Genomic DNA, 22,289 nt, shown 5'->3' with positions numbered 1-22,289 from the left:
CCCAAATAAAAGCTAGAAACCCTCATATATAAATCCATTTCATATGGTTTATCTACAGTTTTGTTATTAAGTACTGCATTCAACCATATTTTTCTGATGAACTTGCCTTTGCTAAAATGCCTTGTTGGCTTGCAATATGCTTACAGAACTCTGAGCAAAACAAAGGCTTAATATTCTACTTGACTAGCAACAAGCCTTTGACTGAATCACCATTTGGATTATTCTTTTCATTTGCCCATTGTGCTAAAATTCAGAAAGAAACTCTTTCATCATTTGCATTGTGCCCTCAAGCAGCCCATTGCCTAACATGTTTGCTGTCCTTTTCCCCTTTCAGAAACAAAGGCTTCCTGAGCTCTGTGTAAGAGTCCTGTCTGCTACTGCTCCTGGGAAAGAAGAACTTGAGAATGAGCCATCCTCTCCTCCTTTTTGCAGCGAGGGCAGGGTGCCAAGTAGAGCCTTTCTCAAAGAGGAACAGCAAATGTGGTGTTATTTAAGGGGCTTCTCAGCATGCTCAAAACGGAGGACATTTTGGAATTCCTCCTAGACAGAAGATTGAAATCATGGAATCACAGAATCAAAAAATAATAGAGTTGGAAGAGACCACAAGGGCCATCCAGTCCAAGCCCCTGCCATGCAGCAACTCTCAATCAAAGCATCCCTGACAGATGGCCATCCAGCCTCTGTTTAAAGACCTCTAAGAAAGGAGACTCCACCACACTTGGAGGGAGTGTGTTCCACTGCTGAACAGCCCTTACTGTCAAGAAGTTGCTCCTAATGTTGAGGTGGAATCTCTTTTCCTGTAGTTTGCATCCATTGTTCCGGTTCCTGTTCTCTGGAGCAGCAGAAAACAAGCTTGCTCCCTCCTCAATATGACACCCCTTCAAATATTTAAACAGAGCTATCATATCACCTCTTAACCTTCTCTTCTCCAGGCTAAACATCCCCAGCTCCCTGAGCCTTTCCTCATAGGGCATGGTTTCCAGACCCTTCACCATTTTAGTAGCCCTCCTTTGGACACGCTCCAGTTTCTCAATGTCCTTTTTGACTTATTTTAGCTGCCGCATAGCACTGTTGACTCATGTTCAACTTGTGGTCTACTTGGACTCCCAGATCCCTTTCACACGTAGTTTCATTCAGCCAGGTGTCCCCCATCCTATATCTGTGCATTTCATTTTTCTGCCCTAAGTGCAGTACCTTACATTTCTCTGTGTTGAATTTCTTTTTGTTAGCTTTGGCCCAGCTTTCTAGTCTATTCAGGTCATTTTGAATTTTGATCCTGTCCTCTGGACTATTAGCTATTCCTCCTAATTTGGTGTCATCTGCAAATTTGATAAGTATGCCCCAATTCTGTCATCCAAGTCATTGATAAAGATGTTGAATAGCACTGGGCCCAGGACAGAGCCCTGTGGGACCCCACTGGTCACTTCTCTCCAGGATGAAAAGGAGACATTGTTGAGCACCCTTTGGGTTCTGCCGGTCAATCAATTACAAATCCATGTCCACTTAACAGTTGCCTTGTCTAGCCCACATTCTATAAGCTTGTTTGCAAGAATGTAATTGGAAACCTTGTCAAAGGCCTTACTGAAATCAAGATATACTATATCCACAGCATTCCCTTCATCTACCAAGCTGGTAATTTTATAAGAGAAAGAGATCAGATTTGTCTGGCATGACTTGTTTATCTGAAACCTTTGTAGGGCATATCCTGGAAAAGGAGGACCCCTGGTCACCCTACTTAGAACTGCTTCCTCAGAAAACTAGCCTGGCAACTCCTGGGAAGCCAAAGGAGAAGAGCATTTAATGGTGGCTCCTCTCCAGCCCAGCTCCTGGCCACTGGGAATCCCAGCCTAAGCCCTTCCTTCCTTCTTCGTCCACCTCCTCAGTTCCTGAGGACCAGGGTGACCAGAGGTCCTCCTTTTCCAGGACATATCCTACATTTCTGCCTTCAGTCCAGTAATAATTCAATGTCTTCCATTCTGAGCATGGCTGGGATGCATGGATTTATCTTTATATGTGTGTGTTTGTGCTTTTGTTTGGTCATGCCCTCCATTTTTCCCCTTTAACATCTCCCACTTCGAGCCTAAGAAGCATGAACTGACATTTCTATGATTGTCTTTCCTTTGGCCATGTCCTCCTCCATTTTTCCTCAGTGCCCTGCACTTTGAGCCTAAGGACCATTTTATGCTTTATCAGACTAGGAGGCAAACAGGATTTAAACGAGTTAAACTAGAGAAAACCAGGAAATGCCTGATGTTTATCACACGACATTTCCTGGTTTTGTCTAGTAAATCCCGTTTGCCCCCGAGTGTGATAAAGCATGAGTCTTTTGAGTCATGCCCTCCACTTTCCCCCTCAGCGTCCTCCACTTTGAGCCTAAGGAGCATGAATTCACATTCCTATGAGTGTCTTGAGCTTTTCTGTGGCCATGTCCTCCATTTTTCTTCCCCTCAGTGCTCTCCACTTGGAGCCTGACTGAGAGGAGGGAGCATGGAGTGACTATGCCTAGGGAGTGTCTGGAGCTTCCCCTGGGGCCAGGTCCTCCATTTTGAGGGGAGGGAAGGGGAGCCAGAAGCAGCAAGAGCCCCCTGACTGAGGCCTGGGCATAGGGCAGGGCCTCGAGGAAGGGGGGCAGCAGATGATGATGGCCCTGCCTCAGAGGGCGGGCCAGAGGGAGGACCTTCCTCCCTTCCTTCCCTCCCTCAGTCCTTCCTCCTGCTGCTGCTGCTGCTGCTGGCCAGCCGCCCCAAGTAGTGCAGCAGAGCCGGCGAGGAGAGGAGGAAGGCAGGCAAGAGGGAGGGAAGCGGCGCCTGAGGAACGGCTTGTTTACTTATAAGCCTCCAGCCTCTGAAGGTAGGAGAGAAAGAAAGGCTGCCCTAGGACTGCATCCACACTGGAGGAATAACCTGGGTTGGCACCGCTTTAAATGTGTCTTGGCTCAAGGCTATGGAATTCTGGGAGTTGGAGTTTGTTGTGGGGCCCCACAACAAACTCCAACTCCCAGAATTCCATAGCCTTGAGCCAAGACACATTTAAAGCGGTCTCTGAGGCTGAGACAGTGTGACTTATCAGGATTCGAACCCTGGCCTCCTCCAGAGTCATATTCTTAAGGCGCAAGCCACTTACTCTCATCAACTGCCTCTACACCGGGGCAGAGGCTGCTTCTGCAACTCCAAAGCTAAATCCCTCTTTACTTATTTACTTATTTGCTGTATTTCTCTTCTGAAACTTCCTCTCCCAACTCCAGACGCTTTGTTTTTCTTTTATCCATTAGAAACACAGGGTAACCTACCTGCCGACAGGTGACTGTTGCCATACCTGGTTGCTTACGGTTTCTGTGTTGTGTGCCTTTAAGTTGTGTGCAACTTGCGGCAACCCTAACTAAGGTGAACTCTTATCATGGGGTTTCCTTGGCAAGGTTTGTTCAGAGGAGGTCTGCCATTGCCTTTCCCTGAGGCAGGCAGTTTTATGAAACACAAGCAAACTGGGGGCAAATTGGTTAAATCCCATGAAGAAATGGGATTTAAAAGTCCGCAGAACACACGCAAAAGCAGGTTGCTTTTCAGACGTGTTGATGTCAAATGAGAAATAACGTGACATTAATTAAAATGGAAAGTCGACAAGACCCTCTCCTTCCCCGAAAGTAAAAAGGAGTGGGGTTTTGTTGACTTTCCCTTTGGATTAATGTCGCATTATTTCCCATTGATGCCAGCGTCTTCTGAAAAACTACCCGCTTTCTGTTTGGGTTAACCCCGAACGTCATGGATTGTGGATTGTTTTCACTTTAAATCCAGTTTCTGCATGGGATCTGTCCCGTGTGATAAAGTCACTTGCCCAATGGATTTCAAGGCCAAGCGGAAATCAAACCCTGGTCTCCAGAGTCACAGTTCACTCAAACCACTACACCACGCTGCCTCTTCTTTCTTCTTATATCTTTAAATAATTGCCACAACTTTTCTTTAGCTTCCTTAATCCCTATCTTTACCTTCCATGCCACCCTCACTTGCAGCCTAGATTGTGGCCTTACTTACTACTTGTTGTTGTTGTTGTTGTTGTTGTGTGCCTTCAAGTTGTTTCCAATTTATGGGGCCCCTAAAGCAAACCCACCACAGGCTTTTCTCAGCAAGATTTGTTCAGAGGGAGTTTGTCATTGCCTTCCTCTGAAATGAGAGAGTACAGCTTGTGCAAAATCTCCCATGACTGGGCAAGGATTAAAATCCTGGGTCCAAAACACACTGCAGAAATAATCCAGTTTGAGACCACTTTAACTGCCCTGTCCAGGGGATTCTGAGAACTGTATTTTGTGAGTTTAGCCTTCTCTGCCAGAGAGCTCTGGTGCCCAAATAAACTTGAGCTCTCAGCATTCCCTAGCCCTGAGCCAGGGCATCTAAAGCGGTCTCAAACTGGATTATTTCTGCAGTGTGTTCTGGACCCTGGTCTCCCAGAGTCCTAGTCCATCACTGAAACTGCTACACCACAGACAAAAAAGGATGAATGCACCTCTCTTGGCCATTTGTCCTGTCTACCTCCCTTCAGCTGCAGTCACCACTGTGATTTCTAAAAGGTTTCTGTTGATTCTTCAGCACCATGTTGTCTAACGGACCTGAGAGCAGAGAGTCTGGAGCTTTTCCTGACAGAGTTCTCCCAACAGGAGTTTTGACCCCATCTGTCCCAAGTTAGATCAGCTACGTGTTGATCTGCACGCTATGCCTTTTACATAACAGGTACTAATTTAGCAGGTTCAGCTTTCCTCACTCCTGCAGGATAAAACTACACCAATGTAGTTTCTGCCTTGTATGTACATATTAACCTGTATCAGAAAATATGTATATATAACATGTGTCAGAAAAAAGTAGCAACCCTCCTGCCAACTTGCAAGTCAGTTTTCCAATCTTTTGGTGTTCCCAACACACATCCACTTTTGTTAAACTGAACTTCTGATAGGTCTCACCGATCCCACCCACAGTTGTACCAGTTCCTTGTTTCCAGCACCAGTTGAATTACCCAGGAAGCTGCTTCTGCAAACTTTGTGATCATAATTGTAAGTGTGGTGGAGTGGAAAGAAAGACCTGATCAGGATCTTTTTGCTTTGGGGTAATTATGATTTTTTTTCTAGTGCTGAACTGCTTAGAATCAGATAGATGTGTTCAAGCTATTATTACTACTATTATAGCTAATGCTGTCCAGGGCAGTTTTCAAATTATGAATCAATTATTTGTACCACACGGTAACAAGATGACAATTTCCTCTCACTGCTGCAGCCCCAGTGAAGTGAGAATTAAGCAGGAATTAAGTGTGGCTCATGTAAGTTAGTACCTGTAACAACAAAATTCAATTTTGTAATGTATATAAGGAGGAGCAGTGTTTCCCCCATCTCTCTCTGCCCTCACTTCTTGTCTACCCTTTCTTATTTTACAGAGGGCTCTAGCATCCTGTATCCAGAAACACTAAAATGCTGCCAGAGAAAGACCCTCGGAAGCTAGGGGAGAAGGATCCCAAAGAAGACCCCTCAGTCACTCTCTTCCGGGAATATCTGAGAATCAAGACGGTCCAGCCTGAACCTGATTATGGTATGGAAGAAGGCTTTTTCTTCTTTGATTTCAGAAAGGGAAAGTTATGTTGCAGCCTACTCAATAGGTACTTCTACACACAACCAGATTACATCCAGAGGGTGTTGCTTACTTTCGTAGCCAGCAGTGGTGCTCCCAGAGTGAACAAAACAAACTGGTGTTTTAGAATGATCATTGGAATTGCATGTCTTTCACCTGGTTCTGGCTGCAATTTACTGCATGTATCTTGTCATCTGCAGCCCACCTTCACTGTAAAAGGAAGACCCCCCCCCCATTCATTTGGAATATATGTTCTATGTTCATGAATCAATACTGTTCTGTGCCTTTGTATGAATTATCTTGAATATAGTTTTGAAGTATCTGTGGAGCACACTGCATATATTTTAATTTTTTTACTGTCTAGTTATTTGCAGCATGTTTTTTGTGATATCTTACTTTGTCTCTCCACACTTGAAACCACTTGCAAAGTACTGTGGGGACAGGGGAATCCCTTTTCTCTCCCCTTATATCACATAATTGATAATTAAAAAACAACTTTTTGTTCTTGGTGGTCTGTACGGAGATATTTTCTTGCTTTTAACAAGAAGATTAAATAGCACTGAGGACTACAATGGTGAGAGGCCGTGTGGTGTAGTGGTTTGAGCATAGGACTAGGACTCTGAAGATTAGAGTTTGATTCTCTGCTTGGCTGTGGAAACTTGCTGGGTGACCTTTGGTGAGTCATGTCCTCTCAGCCCTAGAAACCCCCATGATCGGTTCCCCTTAGGAAATGACTTGAAGGCACACCACAACAACTACAGTGGTGCTCTTGTTTGGTTGATACATTTGTACCCCAGTCTTTGCAAAGGGAAAGAACAATGTAGGGAATGAATTGTCCTAGGTAGATACCATTTCCAATGTAGTTATTTAGATTATGATTTTTGAGGTAGAAGAACACCTTATAAATAAATACATTTTAAAAAGATAGTGCTTACATTCTAAAAAGAAGGACACACAAAGTAAAAGCGATAGAGAAGGAAGAAGAAAACAAACTCAGGTACACTTAAGGTTCTTATAGTCTGTAGGATAGAAACAGCGTAGGAGGAAGGACTGTTCTTTCATCTCAACATTGGCTGACCATATGTACTGTTTTAAACAGGACAGTACGTTTTTCCAAACCATTCTATTGTTTTAATATAAATGTCAGTTTTGTCCAGTTTTCAAGAGAAATGCCCTGTTATTTTGCAAAAATGGTTTGAAGATCCCTGTTTGAAATTGTGGTTGTAAAAAAATTGTATCATGCAGTGTGAGAAGGTGTATGATAAGATGGTGAAGGACCAAAATTTGTTGCTTTTGTCAGAGAAATATTCATTGTATGATTGTGGTGTAATCCAGTCCCTCTGTACGTCTATCTATTTTTTGTATGAATTCTGTCACTGAAGAATAATTGTTAGCTCAACAGGTTCATGTAATAACACTTTTTTGTCTTCCTTTTTCACGAGTATGGAATATCACATAACCCCAACCCTTATTTGCCATCCCAAATGTCCTGGTTTTATCTCAAGAAAATATTGTCAGCCTACAACTGAGAAAGTGGTCCTGCTTGAATCCCCACAGTTCTATTTCAGTGATTATATAAAACAAAAATACTTTTCTACATACTGCTAATATATTCTGTCTGCCATTTTCTTGGTTTTCAGTCCTTTAAGCTGCAAGACAACCCATTGCCAAAATCACCCAGTGAAATTAATAGTCGAGTGTGGACTCATCCAGGTTTTTCATATCCAAACACATCACTAGAACAGAAAATAAAGAAGGGTTGTTGCTTAGATATCATTAGCATGTCATTTCAGAGCAGAAGTCCCTAAGGCTTTGTTCACACTGTTGAGGGTAGTGTGGATTGGCTATATTACTTCAAATTGTAGATGTTGAATGGTGTATTTTCATTTATGGTTTATTTTTAAGCGGGCCAAGTGTCTCCCTGAAGTTTCATGAGGGTTTGGAAAGCTGTTTCTGTAGCCCTTGACCTTTCTAGAATCCCTGGACTGCTCCTTTTCTGTAGAAAAGGGGTGGATTTTATCTCCTGGAAGGCTCTATGGTGGCCTGGAGGAATGCATCCCCCCACCCACTGTTTAGCATTTTAAAAAATGATTTTTTTAAAAAAAATCAAAACTGGACTTCCTTTTCCCTCCTTATTTTTTGGCAATTCATGCAGTCTCTGGAGAATCCCTGGATGGAAAATTGACTCCTGTACCTGAGAGAATTGTCCACCCTTGCTTGACAGGGAGGAAAAATATATTCCTCTTTACATAGCAGACTAATTCCTTAACATCCTGTAAAGAGATCTTGTAGCACCTTTGAGGCTAACTGAAAGAAAGAAGTTGGCAGCATGAACTTTCGTATTCTTCAGTCTACTTCCTCAGATGTGGAGGAAGCAAAGCATCTGAGGAAATAGACTGATTTCTATGAAAGCTCATGCTACCAACCTCTTTCTTTCAGTTATTCTCAGAGGTCCTACAAGATCTCTTTACATACTGATTTTACAGACTAAATGACTATATCTTTGAATTCTTTTACATGTTTTCCATATATAGGGAGTTTTTATATGATGAAAAAAATCAGATGAAGCTCGTGACTGGACTCTGAAATGATTCATCCTAAATACAGATTTAGTATCTCACAGAAAGCTGCTCTTCACTCTACTGGTAAAATGTTTAGACACTTGACACCTAAACCTCCTTGCTATTTTGAAGCACTAGAGTAGTTGGTAGGAAGCATTTTCAAAATTTGGAAAATAGAGAATCCAGCACTGAGTAGATACGGTGCAGATAAACAGTAAAGCAACAATTAAACATAATTAAACATGCTCAAGGATACAGTCCTGTACTTCCTTGCCTGAACACTGTGGGACTTGCTTATCAGTAGACTGTATAAGGTAGCACCTGTTAAGACACTTAAAATCAGTGTGGTGAAGCATGCTTTGACTATGACTTGAGTCCACAGTTCAGCAATCCAAGGGCTTAGCTGCACGTAGTGGAAATTTTGCCTGGCCACATTTTAAACAGCAGATCTCCTCTATGCTATGTATAACAAACTGCTTCTTAACTATCTCTGCATTTTGAATGTACTTTGCTGGAAGTATATGTTGCTGTCAGAGAAATGTGTATCAAAAGTCCCATTGAACTTTCAGAGCCAGTTGCATGTTTCTTTATACAGTCATCCCTCCATATTTGCGGATTTGATATTTGCGGATTTGATTATTCACGGATTTCATTAATATGTTCTCTCTAGGACTGTCTAGGTCCTCCAGTGCAACTCTGTGGTCAGCTTTAACTAAACGTTGCACTGAAAGATCATTTGTAGCTACTCCAGTGCCATTCTATGGTCAGTGTATGTTGGACATTGACCACAGAGTTGCATTGGAGGACCTAGAGATTCCTAGAGATGTGTCCTCTCAGGTAAAAACAGTGTTTTTGTTATTTGCGGTTTTTCCATATCCACGGGGGTCTTGTTCCCCTAACCCTAGCGAATATGGAGGGACAACTGTATTGCTGAATTGTTGCATTGTTGCATTGTTTTTTTAATGTCAAGGCAAATACTGCTTCTGTACTTTAAAGATAGAAATGGTCCTCATTATGCAAGGGAGCAGAAGAAACCTGCTATGGGCCCAACTGACACCCTGGATAACTGAGCTTAATGTTGGGAGCTGAAATCCTCGCACCAAAAGCAGTCCAATTTTTGAAATTCATCATAGATTATGCAACTGGGTTTAGGACTTTTGGGAAGGAGCACCTAGAGAATGGTAAAAAATCCAGTTGGTTTACTACGTGTAAGAGCACTTTGCGACCTGTAATTCTATGAGCAGGTGTCAGGAAAAATCCATTGAGAGAGAGTGCTACTATTCTCATTTGACAAATTGAAAATGTTCTCCAAGGCACAACGGACCTCTGTCCCCAGTTTAAATACAGTGGGAAGAAGTAATGAGGCAGTGTGCGAGGTTAAGAACTAACAATTTCCTTAATGCCCCTTGCAGGTTCATAGCTCTCATAGGACTTGGACCCTTGTTTCCTCTAACCATTTCTGACAATCTTTCTACTAAACCAGAATGAAATGTTTGCCAGTGTACAAATTATTCCCCCAAAGCTCCTGTTTGGGACAAATATGTATGTATGTGTGAAGAAAGCTTTTGTTTCTTGCCTAACACATTCTCTTCCTCCAGGATTCCTGCCATGTTCTCTGACCCACACAATAATCTTCCACCAGCCTTTTACCTTCCTAATATGACACACTCACACTATTCCTTCTCCATATGTGTTTGGGTGTGTACCAGTTATGTCTTGGAGAACATTACCATAGATAGAGATCTGAAACCTTTCCCCTTCACTATGACAGGTACTAGAGCAGAGAAATCCCTAAATGTCTCTCTTTGAGTTACTAGCATTGGCAACCCATCTTTGACAATACTGAGACATTTTCTCCCAAATGTTGTTGCCAGTTCATATGCTGTCAGATCAAAAACGTTTCTGAGAATTGTAATGGTAACAGTTTTCTACTGTTGCTGGCTGAAGAGTTCTGGGAGTTATAGTCCAAAAAGCAACTTTTTTATCCATAGCTTTCATCCATAGCTATCCAAAGTATGAAACAGGCAAGGCTTTTATGTCCAGAAAATTGTTTGATGCCCTTTGGACTTCAGTGCTAAATGAAGTTCACATTCCAGAGCTCACTTCAGACAAGTAATGCCCCTCTGTTATCTTTATTAACAAGTCACAAAGTATGGGGATTTAAGGCTTGTTTTCATGGCAACAGAAATAAATCTGTATTCATCAAGCACTCAACCGAGTTAAGCTGGAACAGTTTTCTCCACTTTTGTTTATAGTATACATTGGCTTTGGTCTACTTTGCTCAGACAGGCATTGAGTTGAAGTCAGGTGGTCCCTCATGCTCAGTAGACTCAAGAGTAACTTGGCATGTTTCTTCCTGGGTCAGTGAAGCCAGTGGGACAGCTCTGTAAATTAAGTAAATTAAAGACTGCTTAAAAAGCCTTCTGGTGTGCAACCCCAATATGCTTGTGCTGATCACTATGCCACTATGTGCAGGAATTCTGGAATACAAGAAGTGGTGCTCTTCTAGTGCACACTGAAATCCAAATGCTGAGCACAATAATGGATGGACATAACTGGGTTTCTGGGTTTCAGGAAATCGCACTCGGGCATCCCACATTAATTGTGGGTGATTGTAGATAGGTCTTAAGAGACAACATAGTATTGTCAAGTCATTTTGAAACAAACTTGTTGACATTATAGCTGCATATGAATTGATTGTTTTAGTGAACCTTTGCTGGATTAGTGCACTTTATTAAGACCATCTTATTTCACATTCATCTCAAACATCCATAATACTATAACATCCAAAATCCACACAACAGTGATACCTTTATTGGGCCAACCAAAGTGCACAAAAATGCATGTTGCAAGCTTTTGGAACTCCACTGGCTTCTTCTTCTTTAAAAAAAGCTCCACTGGCTTCTTTATCAGGCAGATGTGTTAAAGTCATTGTTGTTGTTGTGTTCCTTCAAGTCATTTCCGACTTATGATGACCCTAAGATGAACCTATCATGGGCTTTTCTTCAGAGGTTTCTGTAGAGGGCATTTGCCTTTGCCATCCTCTGAGGCTGAGAGAGTGTGACTTGCCCAAGGTCACCCATGGGTTTCATGGCTGAGCTGAGATTCAAACCCTGGTCTCCAGAGTCATAGTCCAACACTCAGTCCACTACACCATGCTGAAGTCATTGTTATTGTTAACTGCCTTCGTGTTGCTCTCGACCCATGGCAACCCTGCTGATGAGACATCTCCAAGATCCCCTGTCCTCCACTGCTCTGCCCAACTCCTGCAAACTCATACTCATGATCTCTTTAATAGAGTCCATCCATCCGACTAAAGTGTTACTGGCGGAAACATCAGTGCATATCTGATAAGACACTCCATGAGAACATGTTACATTCTTATGGAGTGGCAGTCAATGCAGCAAGGAATTCTTTCTATGCTGCTCATATTGCATCGGCAGAATCTCGTCCAGCAGAGCTGTTTAGGGTAGTCAGGGAATTAACTCAAACTCCCGACACCCTGAACCCTTTATTAGAGTCAACTACTGCCTGCTGTGACGCTTTTAACAACTTTTTTGCCGATAAAATCACTCGGATAAGGGCTGATCTCAACGCCAGTTTTATAGCAGAACCACGACAAGAGGTGTCCAGTGCCTCTGGTAACAAGGTTATAATGGATCACTTTGAGTTTGTAAATACCAAAGATGTGGACAAGCTTCTTGGCTATGTAAGAAGGACGACCTGCCCTCTCTACCCTTGCCCATCCTGGCTGGGAGGGGATATAATAATAATTTCACTACTTTGTATAATTAATTCATCCCTACAGGAGGGTTCATTTCCATCAGCCTTAAAACAGGCCATAGTGAAACCTATTTTGAAGAAACCCTCTCTTGACCCTCTACAAATGAGTAACTACAGACCGGTCTCTTTATTACCTTTTTTGGGCAAGGTGATTGAGAGGGCAGTTGCCTTCCAACTCCAAGCTGTCTTGGATGAAACTGATTATCTGGACCCATTTCAAACTGGCTTTAGGGCGGGGTTCGGAGTTGAGACTGCCATGGTCGCCTTAGTCGATGATCTCCATCTGAGTATCGACGGGGGAAGTGTGACCCTGTTGGTGCTCTTGGACATCTCAGCGGCCTTCGATACCATCGACCATGGTATCCTTCTGGAACGCCTGAGAGAGTTAGGCATTGGCGGCACTGCGCTCCAGTGGCTTCAGTCCTACTTCTCGGGAAGATTCCAGATGGTGAGGCTGGGGGACTGTTCCTCTCCTAAAAGAGAGCTAACATCTGGTGTCCCTCAGGGCGCCATCCTGTCCCCCATGCTGTTTAACATTTACATGAAGCCACTGGGAGAGATCATCCGAAGACATGGAGCTCGGTGTTATCAGTACGCTGATGACACCCAGATCTATCTCTCCATGTCTCCAACTGATATAGTGACTAAGTATGGCACCTCTTCTCTAGACTCCTGCCTCAAGTCAGTAATGGGCTGGATGAGGGAAAACAAACTCAAGTTGAATCCAGAGAAAACAGAGGTACTTGTGATAGGTACCCCAAATCCAGACAGAAGAATTTGTCATCCGGTCCTGGAGGGGGTCACATTTCCCCTAAAGGACAAAGTTCGCAGTTTGGGAGTACTCCTGGATTCATCCTTATAGTTATCATCCCAAGTGGATGCGATGGCCAGGAGCGCTTGGTACCAGCTTCGGCTGATACGCCAGCTGCGTCCCTGTCTGGACTGAAAGGACCTTGAAACTGTAGTACATGCACTGGTAACCTCTCGCTTGGATTTCTGTAATGCGCTCTACATGGGGCTACCTTTGTACCAGGTTTGGAAGCTTCAATTAGTTCAAAATAATAATAATAAATAATAAAAATGTTATTTATATACCGCTATTCCTGTGTAGATCATAGCGGTTTCCAACAACAAATTGCAACAAAAACAATTATAAGCAACATATATCCCCAACAGTGTACAAACCAACCACCCATAGCAATTAAAACTATACAGCATCTAAAACCAATTATTACAAAGCATTAAAAATGCTGCAGCCAGATTAGTCACTGGGACCCCAAGAGCAGATCATATAACCCCAGTATTAAAAGCTCTTCACTGGCTGCCAATTAGCTTCCGGGCTCAATACAAAGTGTTGGTTATCACCTATAAAGCCCTACATGGCTTGGGCCTAAGTTACTTTAGGGAGCGCCTCTCCCTACATAATCCGCCGTGCACACTCAGAACAACAGGAAAATAGCTATTGGAATATCCTAGGGTGAGATTGTCTGCAACTCACCAACGAGTATTTACATCTACTGCTCCTGCATGTTGGAATGGACTCCCTGAGGAGATTAATCTCAGTTCTTCCTTGGAAGCCTTTAAGAAAGCATTGAAGACTCACCTATTCCACTTGGCATATCCCTCTGATCCTTCATAGAGATAATTATCCTCCTACCCCACCATTCTCCAATGTTATAAGTATCTGTGATGTTAATTTGTAGTTATGAGATTGTAAGATGTGAGATTGTGAGCTTTCAATATGTTTTTATAGGATGTTTTTATACAAGGTTTTTAGTGGAATGTTTTTTTATTGTATATTATGCTGTAATACGATGTGTTGTACATCTGTATTTGCTTGTGAACCGCTTTGATCTCCTAGGAAAAGCGGTATAAAAATAAAGATTTTTTATTATTATTATTATTATTATTATTATTATTATTATCTAGCATGCAGCCTCCCTCTCGTTCTACTGCCTTCTACCTTTCCTAACATTATTGTTTTTTTCCAGTGATTCATGTCTTCTCATGATGTGCCCAAATTACGCCAACCTAAGTTTTGTCATCTTGGCTTCTAGGGAGGTTTCTGGCTTGATCTGCTCCAGTACCCATTTGTTTGTCTTCTTGGCTGTCCATGGGATCCTCAGCATTCTTAATACAAGTTAGCCAGTTTTAGGAATTTTGCAACCTGGCACTCTTCAGATATGTTGAACTACAACTCCCCAAAACCCTTAGTCAGCTACATGATTCTGGCTGACTCTTCATAGTCTCACACATCTAAAGAACACAAGGTTGGGGAAGGCTTTTATAATACATTCAGGAGTTCCCCTCTCCCACCTGTGACATTCCAAGCCTCTTCAGCCTGCAATATGTCTCTTGGTGGGAGGAAAGGAAAGAGATACTTATTTAGTATATGATTTTCATTCAATTTGTAAAGGAAGTAGGAAAGGCCAGATGAGAGATTGTTCATGAAAAGGGTCCTGGTGAGGAAAGTTGTGACCTAGATTCATGGCGAGGGCAACATCTGATGAAACAGTGAAGTTCTTATTGGACTGCCAGTGTTGCATCCTTCTGAGATTTCTCAGCAAGGCAGGATTGTGTTTTGTGAATTGTTCCCTGTGTCCCAAGGAGAGAAGGGCTATGTGAAGGTTGAGCCAAAAAGCTCCAGGAAGGAGTTAGAGGAATAAAGAATAAATGTTTCATTTCCCTTTTGTTTTCTAAAGGAGCCCTGCTGGGAGAATTCTTCAAAGGGAACATAAAGTCTGTTTTATGCTTGTTCAGTCAAGTAAACAACTGAGAAGCACCCCAGAGTGGGAGGGGGATTGGATCCTCCTTTTTTGTTTTGCACTATTGGTATAGGAAGCCTGTGTTAAAAGGCCTGAAGCAGAAAGCCCCCCAAAGGAAGGACATGTTTACAGAAGGTTTAACTCTGTCAGAACACACTCATTATTGCATATATGACCCTATGGTCCTTGAACAAATTGCCCGTATGGTTTTCTTTGTCAGGAAAATACTGTCCTGCAGAAGGGCTTGACACAAATTCCAGGTCTCATTAGAAAGATCTCATTGTGTCCTGGCTGGGGTTATCTAAGCCTTCGGTGGGTTGGGTGAGAGGAGGTATATAGAGCATTTACAGTATTTATCAACAGTGACAAGACTGAAAACTTTTCAAGAATGAATGATAAATATATCAAATCAATTGACATATTTCCATGCAGTGTCTTTATTTCTCAAATAATATTCAAGAAGTATAGCAGGAAAAATACAAGACCCTCTAATTATTTTCCTTTGTTTTTTTTGTGTTCATCTACAAACCACTATGAAGAGAGAGAGATTTCTCCACTGAAGTCTCCATAGCTCTGAACTTAGTGTCTGGGTTCAAGAGAAATTCAGATTCCTGCACTTTTAATACTTGTGTAGAATGGGAAATTTCAGCAGTGTGATATTTATTTATTTGTTTGTCTATTTAAATATTTATACCCCACCCTATATCAAAAAGATCTTAGGATGGCTTGCCAATTAAAACAAGTTAAACAGTGTTAAAACAATGTAAATAATTCAACTAAATTCAACTAAACAGCATAATGAGTGAACAAAAGATTTAAAAATGTTTAAAAACTATGTACAACTGTATTTGGGACATCATGCAAGCTTCCCCTGCTGAAATTCTCCCTCCTACAAAGGAAGAAAGTGGTGCATCTTTGCATCCGCTCTACTTGAAAGAGGAGAATCTGTCACTGGTGACTGGGTATGTGGAGCCCTTGCTGTAAGCAGCAGCTCAAATAGCATTCATAAATCCTATGGTTTTATTAAATTTGTGCAGTCCATAGAGTGTTAAGGGCTTGAACCCTCCTCTCCTGTTTTAATGTCATGTCTCAGAGGGAAGGAACTGGGCAAGGAAGATAAGAATGACAGCAATCCCCTTGACATTGTGCTAGATGATCCTGGAAATCTCTCTCTGGTTAAGTTTTTTTAAAAGATCTTTTTTATTGAATATTATATATAGAGTATAAACATATAGCACTGTTTCTGAAATATTACAACAATAGAACAAAATAAAATAAAACTAGTTATTGAAACACTATATACCTTACAACATTCTTTTTTTTCTTATCTTAAACTTTAGATATGTTTTAATAAAACTCTATACAGTCATAACTTGGTATCCACTGGGATCCATTCTGGACACCCCCCCCCCCCCCCATGCAGGACCTCAAGTCCCATTCTCCCTAATGGTGGTGCAATGTGCACACAGCCGTTAACGCAGCCGCATACTCACACCACCATTGGGAGCAACAGGGGCTTGCCATTTGCGGATGCTTTAATCCACGGATGGCAAGCCCTCAGATAAGGAGGCCCTACTGTACAACTAGTTTACTTTCATATTGTTTTTAATGACTATTATAAATATAAGCTCACAGAAACTTCATTATCTTCTGGCCTTGTTATCAAGGTTAATCCTTCTATATTCTATCTATCTGCTCACGTTTTTAATAATAATAATAATAATAATAATAATTTATTTTATTTATATACCGCTATTCCAAAGATCATAGCGGTGAACAGCGAGTAAGCTAATTAGCAAGTAAGCTAATTTGCCCCCAACAGTCTGGGTACTCATTTTAGCGACCTCGGAAGGATGCAAGCCTGAGTCGAGCTTGGGCCCTTTTGCTGGTCTTGAACTCGCAACCTTGTGGTTTTGAGTGAATGGCTGCAGTACATGCGTTTAACCACTGCGCCACCAGGAATCTCATCGATCATTTTGTTCTGTTATTAAAACAATGGAAGCTACCGCAGTTCCAATTTACCCTCAAGTACAAATTATACTGTCCCTTTGAATTATTTAAATGTATTATTTTACAATATTGCAATGTATATATAGGTATATGTATTATACTATGTTACTCAGATCTGCCCATTTCCTTATTAGCAGCTCCCAATAGGTTTCCAGTTTCCCCCCCCCCCCAAGATTTATTGTTAATTAATTGAGAGAGTTTGTCTAAATCTGTCATGTCTAAATTCAAAGATACAGCCATGTTAGTCTGTAGAATCAGTATGTAGAGAGATCTTGTAGCACCTTTGAGACTAACTGAAAGAAAGAAGTTGGCAGCATGAGCTTTTGTAGGCTTCAGTATTTATCATGTGTGCTAATTTTATACTCTCTGGCTAAGTTTTAACACTTTTGCTTTAGGCAAGTTGCTGTGTGCTTTTCCAGCGATGTGTGCCTTCAAGTTGTCTCTGACTTATGGCGACCTTAAGGCGACCCTATCAGGGGTTTTTTGGGCAAGATGTTTTCAGAGGAGGTTTGCCATTGTTTTCCCCTGTTACTTGCCCAAGGTCACCCTTTCATGGTTGAGCAGGAATCGAACCCTCATCTCCAGAGTCATAGTCCAGTAATCAAACCACTAAGTCATGCTTGCTCTTCTTTTCTAATAGTGACTCCTAATATTGAGAATGCTTAACAGAAAATAGATAACACTATGCTTAATGTAAAACACCAGGGCCAAGCAAGTGAGTTTAGATGCATATTGAAGATATATCATCAAATCTTCAAAAAGCAATGTCTGCAAGCAAGATGTTTATCTCAAAATAATTTATTTCCAACCCTTGCCCAGCATTTCACCCCCATTTGTCCTTTACTACTGGGTTAACATATGGCTGCTAATATTACACAGGGCACAAAGTAGATAGATTTTGTAAAGGTTATACTAATATTATTGACTGAAAGGTGGCTGAAATTTAGAGAAGACACTGCCTTGATACATGAGGCCTTTATGGTGGTTTCTTTCAGAAACAGCTGTAAAATTCCTGGAGAGAATAGCTTCTGAACTTGACCTACCTTGTCAAAAAGTGGAGGTAAGTAATGAAAAATAATCAGTGCTACCTATTGGGTGTTTTTTTTACCTGGTTCATGTTTCCTATAGTGAACGGTTTCATCAACCAAATTTTCACACAAGTCTGCATGGTTTAAACTTGTTTTAAACTATTTTAACCAGTGCTAATCAAATATCTTTTAATTTAACTTGTTTAATATGTTTTAGCCCCTTAAAAATATTTTTATTGTTTGGGCTTTTGCATTTTTATGGTTTTAAATTAAGTTAATTTTATTGTATGGCACCCTGAGATCTTCAGCTAGACCAGTGGTCCCCAAACTTTTTCAGGCTACTGCCCCCTTTCTTCTTAGGTGACACCCTAGCACCCCCATGCCTATTATTTTGGTATTAGGTCCACTGTTCTACTGGTGGGGGAGAGAAGAGAGAAAGTATCCTAAGCAAGTATACCTAGCTGCTAGATAGTGGGATATACATATTTCAATTAAATAAATAACATCCGATGCAGTAAAGAAAGTTCTGATGATGTTCCTGTTTGAATTGGCTGTTTATCAATTATAACAAACCTCCTACAGTCTGTAATCCCTTGCAGAGCTGGCTGTTGCATTAATCTGGTATTACAGGTTCTATGTCTGTTCTTGAATTGATCCAACCTGACCTTTCCAGCTTTATGTGCTGTATTTAGACTGATAACAGTAACAAATGAATGCCATACAAAGTAAATGTGGTTTATTTAACAGACGGAATAAGGATCAAATTAAGGAGGAAAAGTCTCTTCCTTCTCTGCCTATCTCAATTCCTCTATAAACACAAAATGTCCACAGATTTGACTGAACCTAAATTGCTGATCCAAGGCTTCTTAAGAATTGGATCTTGCTTCTAGTTCAGGGCTAGGGAACATGTAGTTATCCAGATGTTAATGTACTAATCTTTCCATCATGCCTCAGCAATGGTCCTACTGTGATGAAATGTCAACTAGAGTTTGAGAACATCCAGAGGGCCAAAGTTTCTCCAGCCTTGCTTGATTTCTGTATTTGATCATAATACCCAAAACCACTTTTGCAAAGAGTATGCAAAAGACCAGCTTGCTTGATTTCCCTAAGAACTGTGTAGCTGTTATGGACTCAATCTGACCACTAGAATCTCTCTGGGTTTGACAGCACCACATTTTGTTATGTTGTTAGATATCTAACTTGGAGGAGGAGTGCAGGTGTGAAACCATGGAAGCTGTTTAGAAATGCTAGATTTGGCAGCAACAGAAAGGCTTCATGGTTGCTTGGCTTCTAAGGTTCACATTCATTTAGCATGCACTGCTCTGAATCCCATCCATTTATTTATTTCAAGATAAATATGCTTTCTTTGCCTCTGCAAATAAATCTGTGGAATGAGTAAATCCATAGAAAACTATTTTTTCTACCAACTTATCTACATGTGGCAAAGTTGATGCAATTCCTTATTAGTTCAGTAAGGACAGAGGACATATAGGTCATCAGCATTAAGTACATCAAGTGCTAGTAGCTCACACACTGCCATCAGGAACCTTCTGTTCCTAGTTGGCCTGTGCAGACTTCTGGAACAATAATTTTTTTTTAAAGGTGCTAGAGCAGTTGTTCTGTAGATGGTGCCCTCTGTAACTTCCATCAGAATGGCTGGGGCTCATCAGTCATAGGAATTGTAGTCCAAAACATGTAGCCCACCACATCAAGAGACTGTGCAAGGGTCATGCCAGAAAAACTCACTTGTAAAAGCCATCATGGCTGAGCTTCTCTGTAAACATATGGGACAACTTAAAGATCAGTTTCCCAGTTACATAGGGACGTTTTACAAGCCCCAAAGATAGGAAGAGTAATCCCCATGTGACTGTTTTGTGTTGCAGGTCTGCCCTGGTCGAGTGATCACCATCCTCACCTGGAAAGGCACAGATCCTCAGCTTGGCTCCATCTTGCTGAATTCACATACAGATGTTGTGCCAGTGTTTGAGGTTTGGAGGGAACCTGTTGGTGATTCTGATTCTTAACCTTACTCCTGCCTCTTAAGAATTGGATCTTGGGAAAGGGTATTGGTGGTACTAATGGGTAACAACCTGAAAACATTTTTCCAATAAGAGAACTGGGGGGGGGGGGGAGTATGGTTTTCCATATCTTGCCCTTCTAATTCTACAATCTCTTTCAAATTGACAGCATTCTGAGGTGCGGGTTTTAATAATCATGTGAACATGATGCATTGTCATACACACACCATTCATACCTGTGTTCTATTGACTGGCTAGTAGGACATGTGATAAACGTCTCATTCAGTATGCCCTGACTCAGTATAAGGTAGCACTGGAGCTGGATTGAATCTGCATGCCCTGTAGGTGTCTAAAGTGGCATCACTTGGCGATCGCTGCCTTTGCTGCCTGGGGTGGCAGTGGGAACATACTTCTGTTCAATTGCAATTTGTCACTGAGATAGCACTTGAAGGTGTGCAATATTTTCAGGTTATCAAATTAGATAGATTATATTGATTTCCTACTATTAAATACTTACTTTCAAAACATGTAGGGTTTTCTTTTGCTACATTGTCCAGGATGTACCTCACTTTGGACAGGTAGTCCCAAAAGTAGGTTGTCCAGGCTCTGGGATGCACCATATGCAAGGACTTATCATCCTGAATGCCCATTTTTTTAGGTGTTTGTTCTTTGGTGCTTTCTTTCTTACAGGAATATTGGCATCATGATCCTTTTTCAGCCTTCAAGGACACTGAGGGAAATATCTATGCACGTGGGGCCCAAGACATGAAATGTGTCTCCATCCAGTAAGTTTGCCTAGCTCCCATTTCTCTTCTGTGCTGTGCAGTTCAGTATGTGTTTGTCAGTTGAGAAGGCTGCTTTACTAGTTTTGCTTGAAGAATGATGGAGAAGACATGGCTGAGGGCTAAACTACACACTCCATTAAATGCATAACATGCTACTGGGCCTTATTTGCTTTCTTTCCCCAAAGTATGAAGACATGATCCAGCCTGAGATGACCACAAGCAAGTGGGGGTGGGGTTTTTAACCTCCTCTATTCCTTCCCCTGTTAGTTTTTCTCTCTTAAACTGGCTCTCTCCTCTTGCGCTCTCTTAACACTTGTTGAGGGTATGTGTTTTTTCTATTTTCCAACCTCTGTATGTATTTAAGAAGAGGGGAAAAGTTGCAAAGGATGAGGTTTAATCATCCCTTACATATGTGTAGTGTTCCTGATCTGGAGTGGGTTTGTACACACACTGACCTAGAAATGAGACAGAAACTGAAACTCAGTTGCACAGTATATATTTAACAGAATGTGTAGTTTGGCCCAGGCCAGGGTTCATACAAAGTGCTCCTTTAATCGCATCTGCATAAGTCTGTAGGAGGTTGTTGAAGTTGATAGGCTAATGCACATCAGTCACTGTGGATGTGCTCTTGTGCCTTACATCAAGTCACTGTCAGTTCCATGCCCAGGCTATAATAGGCAGACATCTGATTCACCTACTTACTGGTCAAGTCATGTGTGATTGAATCCTACATGCAGGAGAGAGCAAATACAACCTTTCTGGCTGGTTTGTGCATATATTTTGACACTTTCCATCAAGTATGCCACCTTTTGTACTCTTCCTTTCTTGCATAATTCTAGATCCAAACATCTCACTCCACTCTCCAAACACACACAGACAGACACACACACACACACCAGGTTCTGCTACTAAACAAGGTCCCCATCCTTTTAGGTATATAGAGGCTATCCGGAGACTGAAAGCTGAAGGAAGACGCTTTCCACGAACAATTCATATGAGCTTTGTCCCAGGTGAGTTACGTTAATGGGTCTGCAGGTTAGTTACTTGTGTGTCCAAGTGACAGGAGCAAGAGAGAGGAAAGTCCAGTCCTTTTGTAAGGGGCTGGAGTGCAAGCTAAGCACTCTAAGGAATCTGGCAAAGCACATACATCTGCTCAGTGTGGATCGGCTGCAGTATATTTTCTCTGCATTGCTCTGATTGACAGCAGAGGGTTTTCCCTTGCTAAGAATATACATTGTTGTCCCCAAAGGGCTCACAGCGGAACAAATTAAACGAGGCAGGCGAAGGGGCATAAGCGTGGCAGTGCAAGTAAATGAAAATTTTGTATCAAGAAAAAATGCTTATCATTTAAATGGCCCAGGCTTTTTCTATTTACCAATATTTCTTGTGACCAATCTTTTTTATTTCTTTCTCCAGTTGTCTCATCCTCTTTGTCCATGTTTTAAAATCACAATTCTTTTTCCTCTTTTGGACTCTTTTTTTCAAAAAAATATGGGGGTGGGGGATTCCAAACAATGGTTCACTAACTGTAGGAGGGGAAAGGGCTGGGGTTCCAAATCAAAAGGCAGCAGCACTAGAAGCAGATGACCCTTTCACTCCCCCTTCAGGTTCTAAGCTACATCAGAAAAAAAATCAAACCCCAGTCAGTTTAACACCTGCCATATAAATTCTTAGCCTAAAGTTAGCCTAAAAAAGGTACCACAAAGCCCTTGCAGGCCCCTTTTGTGGCTCTT

General features: G+C 41.6%; 1 protein-coding gene across 4 annotated transcripts in view; it reads left to right on the top strand.

The window, feature by feature from the left end:
* Positions 1–22,289, top strand: part of ACY1 (aminoacylase 1) — a 48,106-nt gene that overhangs the window by 12,401 nt on the left and 13,416 nt on the right. For 2 of the 4 annotated variants that reach the window (XM_089524716.1, XM_089524689.1), the window contains exons 1-6: positions 2,763–2,850; positions 5,416–5,567; positions 17,721–17,785; positions 19,637–19,741; positions 20,462–20,556; positions 21,490–21,566. In XM_089524716.1, the coding sequence (XP_089380842.1) occupies positions 5,450–5,567; positions 17,721–17,785; positions 19,637–19,741; positions 20,462–20,556; positions 21,490–21,566 (460 nt within the window). In that variant the 5' untranslated portion in view covers positions 2,763–2,850; positions 5,416–5,449. Of the gene's footprint in view, positions 1–2,762; positions 2,851–4,081; positions 5,302–5,415; positions 5,568–17,720; positions 17,786–19,636; positions 19,742–20,461; positions 20,557–21,489; positions 21,567–22,289 lie in introns of those variants that run through there. The other 2 variants (XM_089524706.1, XM_089524697.1) reach the window with 2 other exon arrangements.

This window comes from Sceloporus occidentalis, unplaced genomic scaffold (assembly GCF_023333645.1).
Source record: "Sceloporus occidentalis isolate IW3139 unplaced genomic scaffold, rSceOcc1.0.p SCAF_1, whole genome shotgun sequence".
Lineage (NCBI taxonomy): Eukaryota > Metazoa > Chordata > Lepidosauria > Squamata > Phrynosomatidae > Sceloporus > Sceloporus occidentalis.
This window is presented reverse-complemented; position numbering and strand designations above follow the sequence as displayed.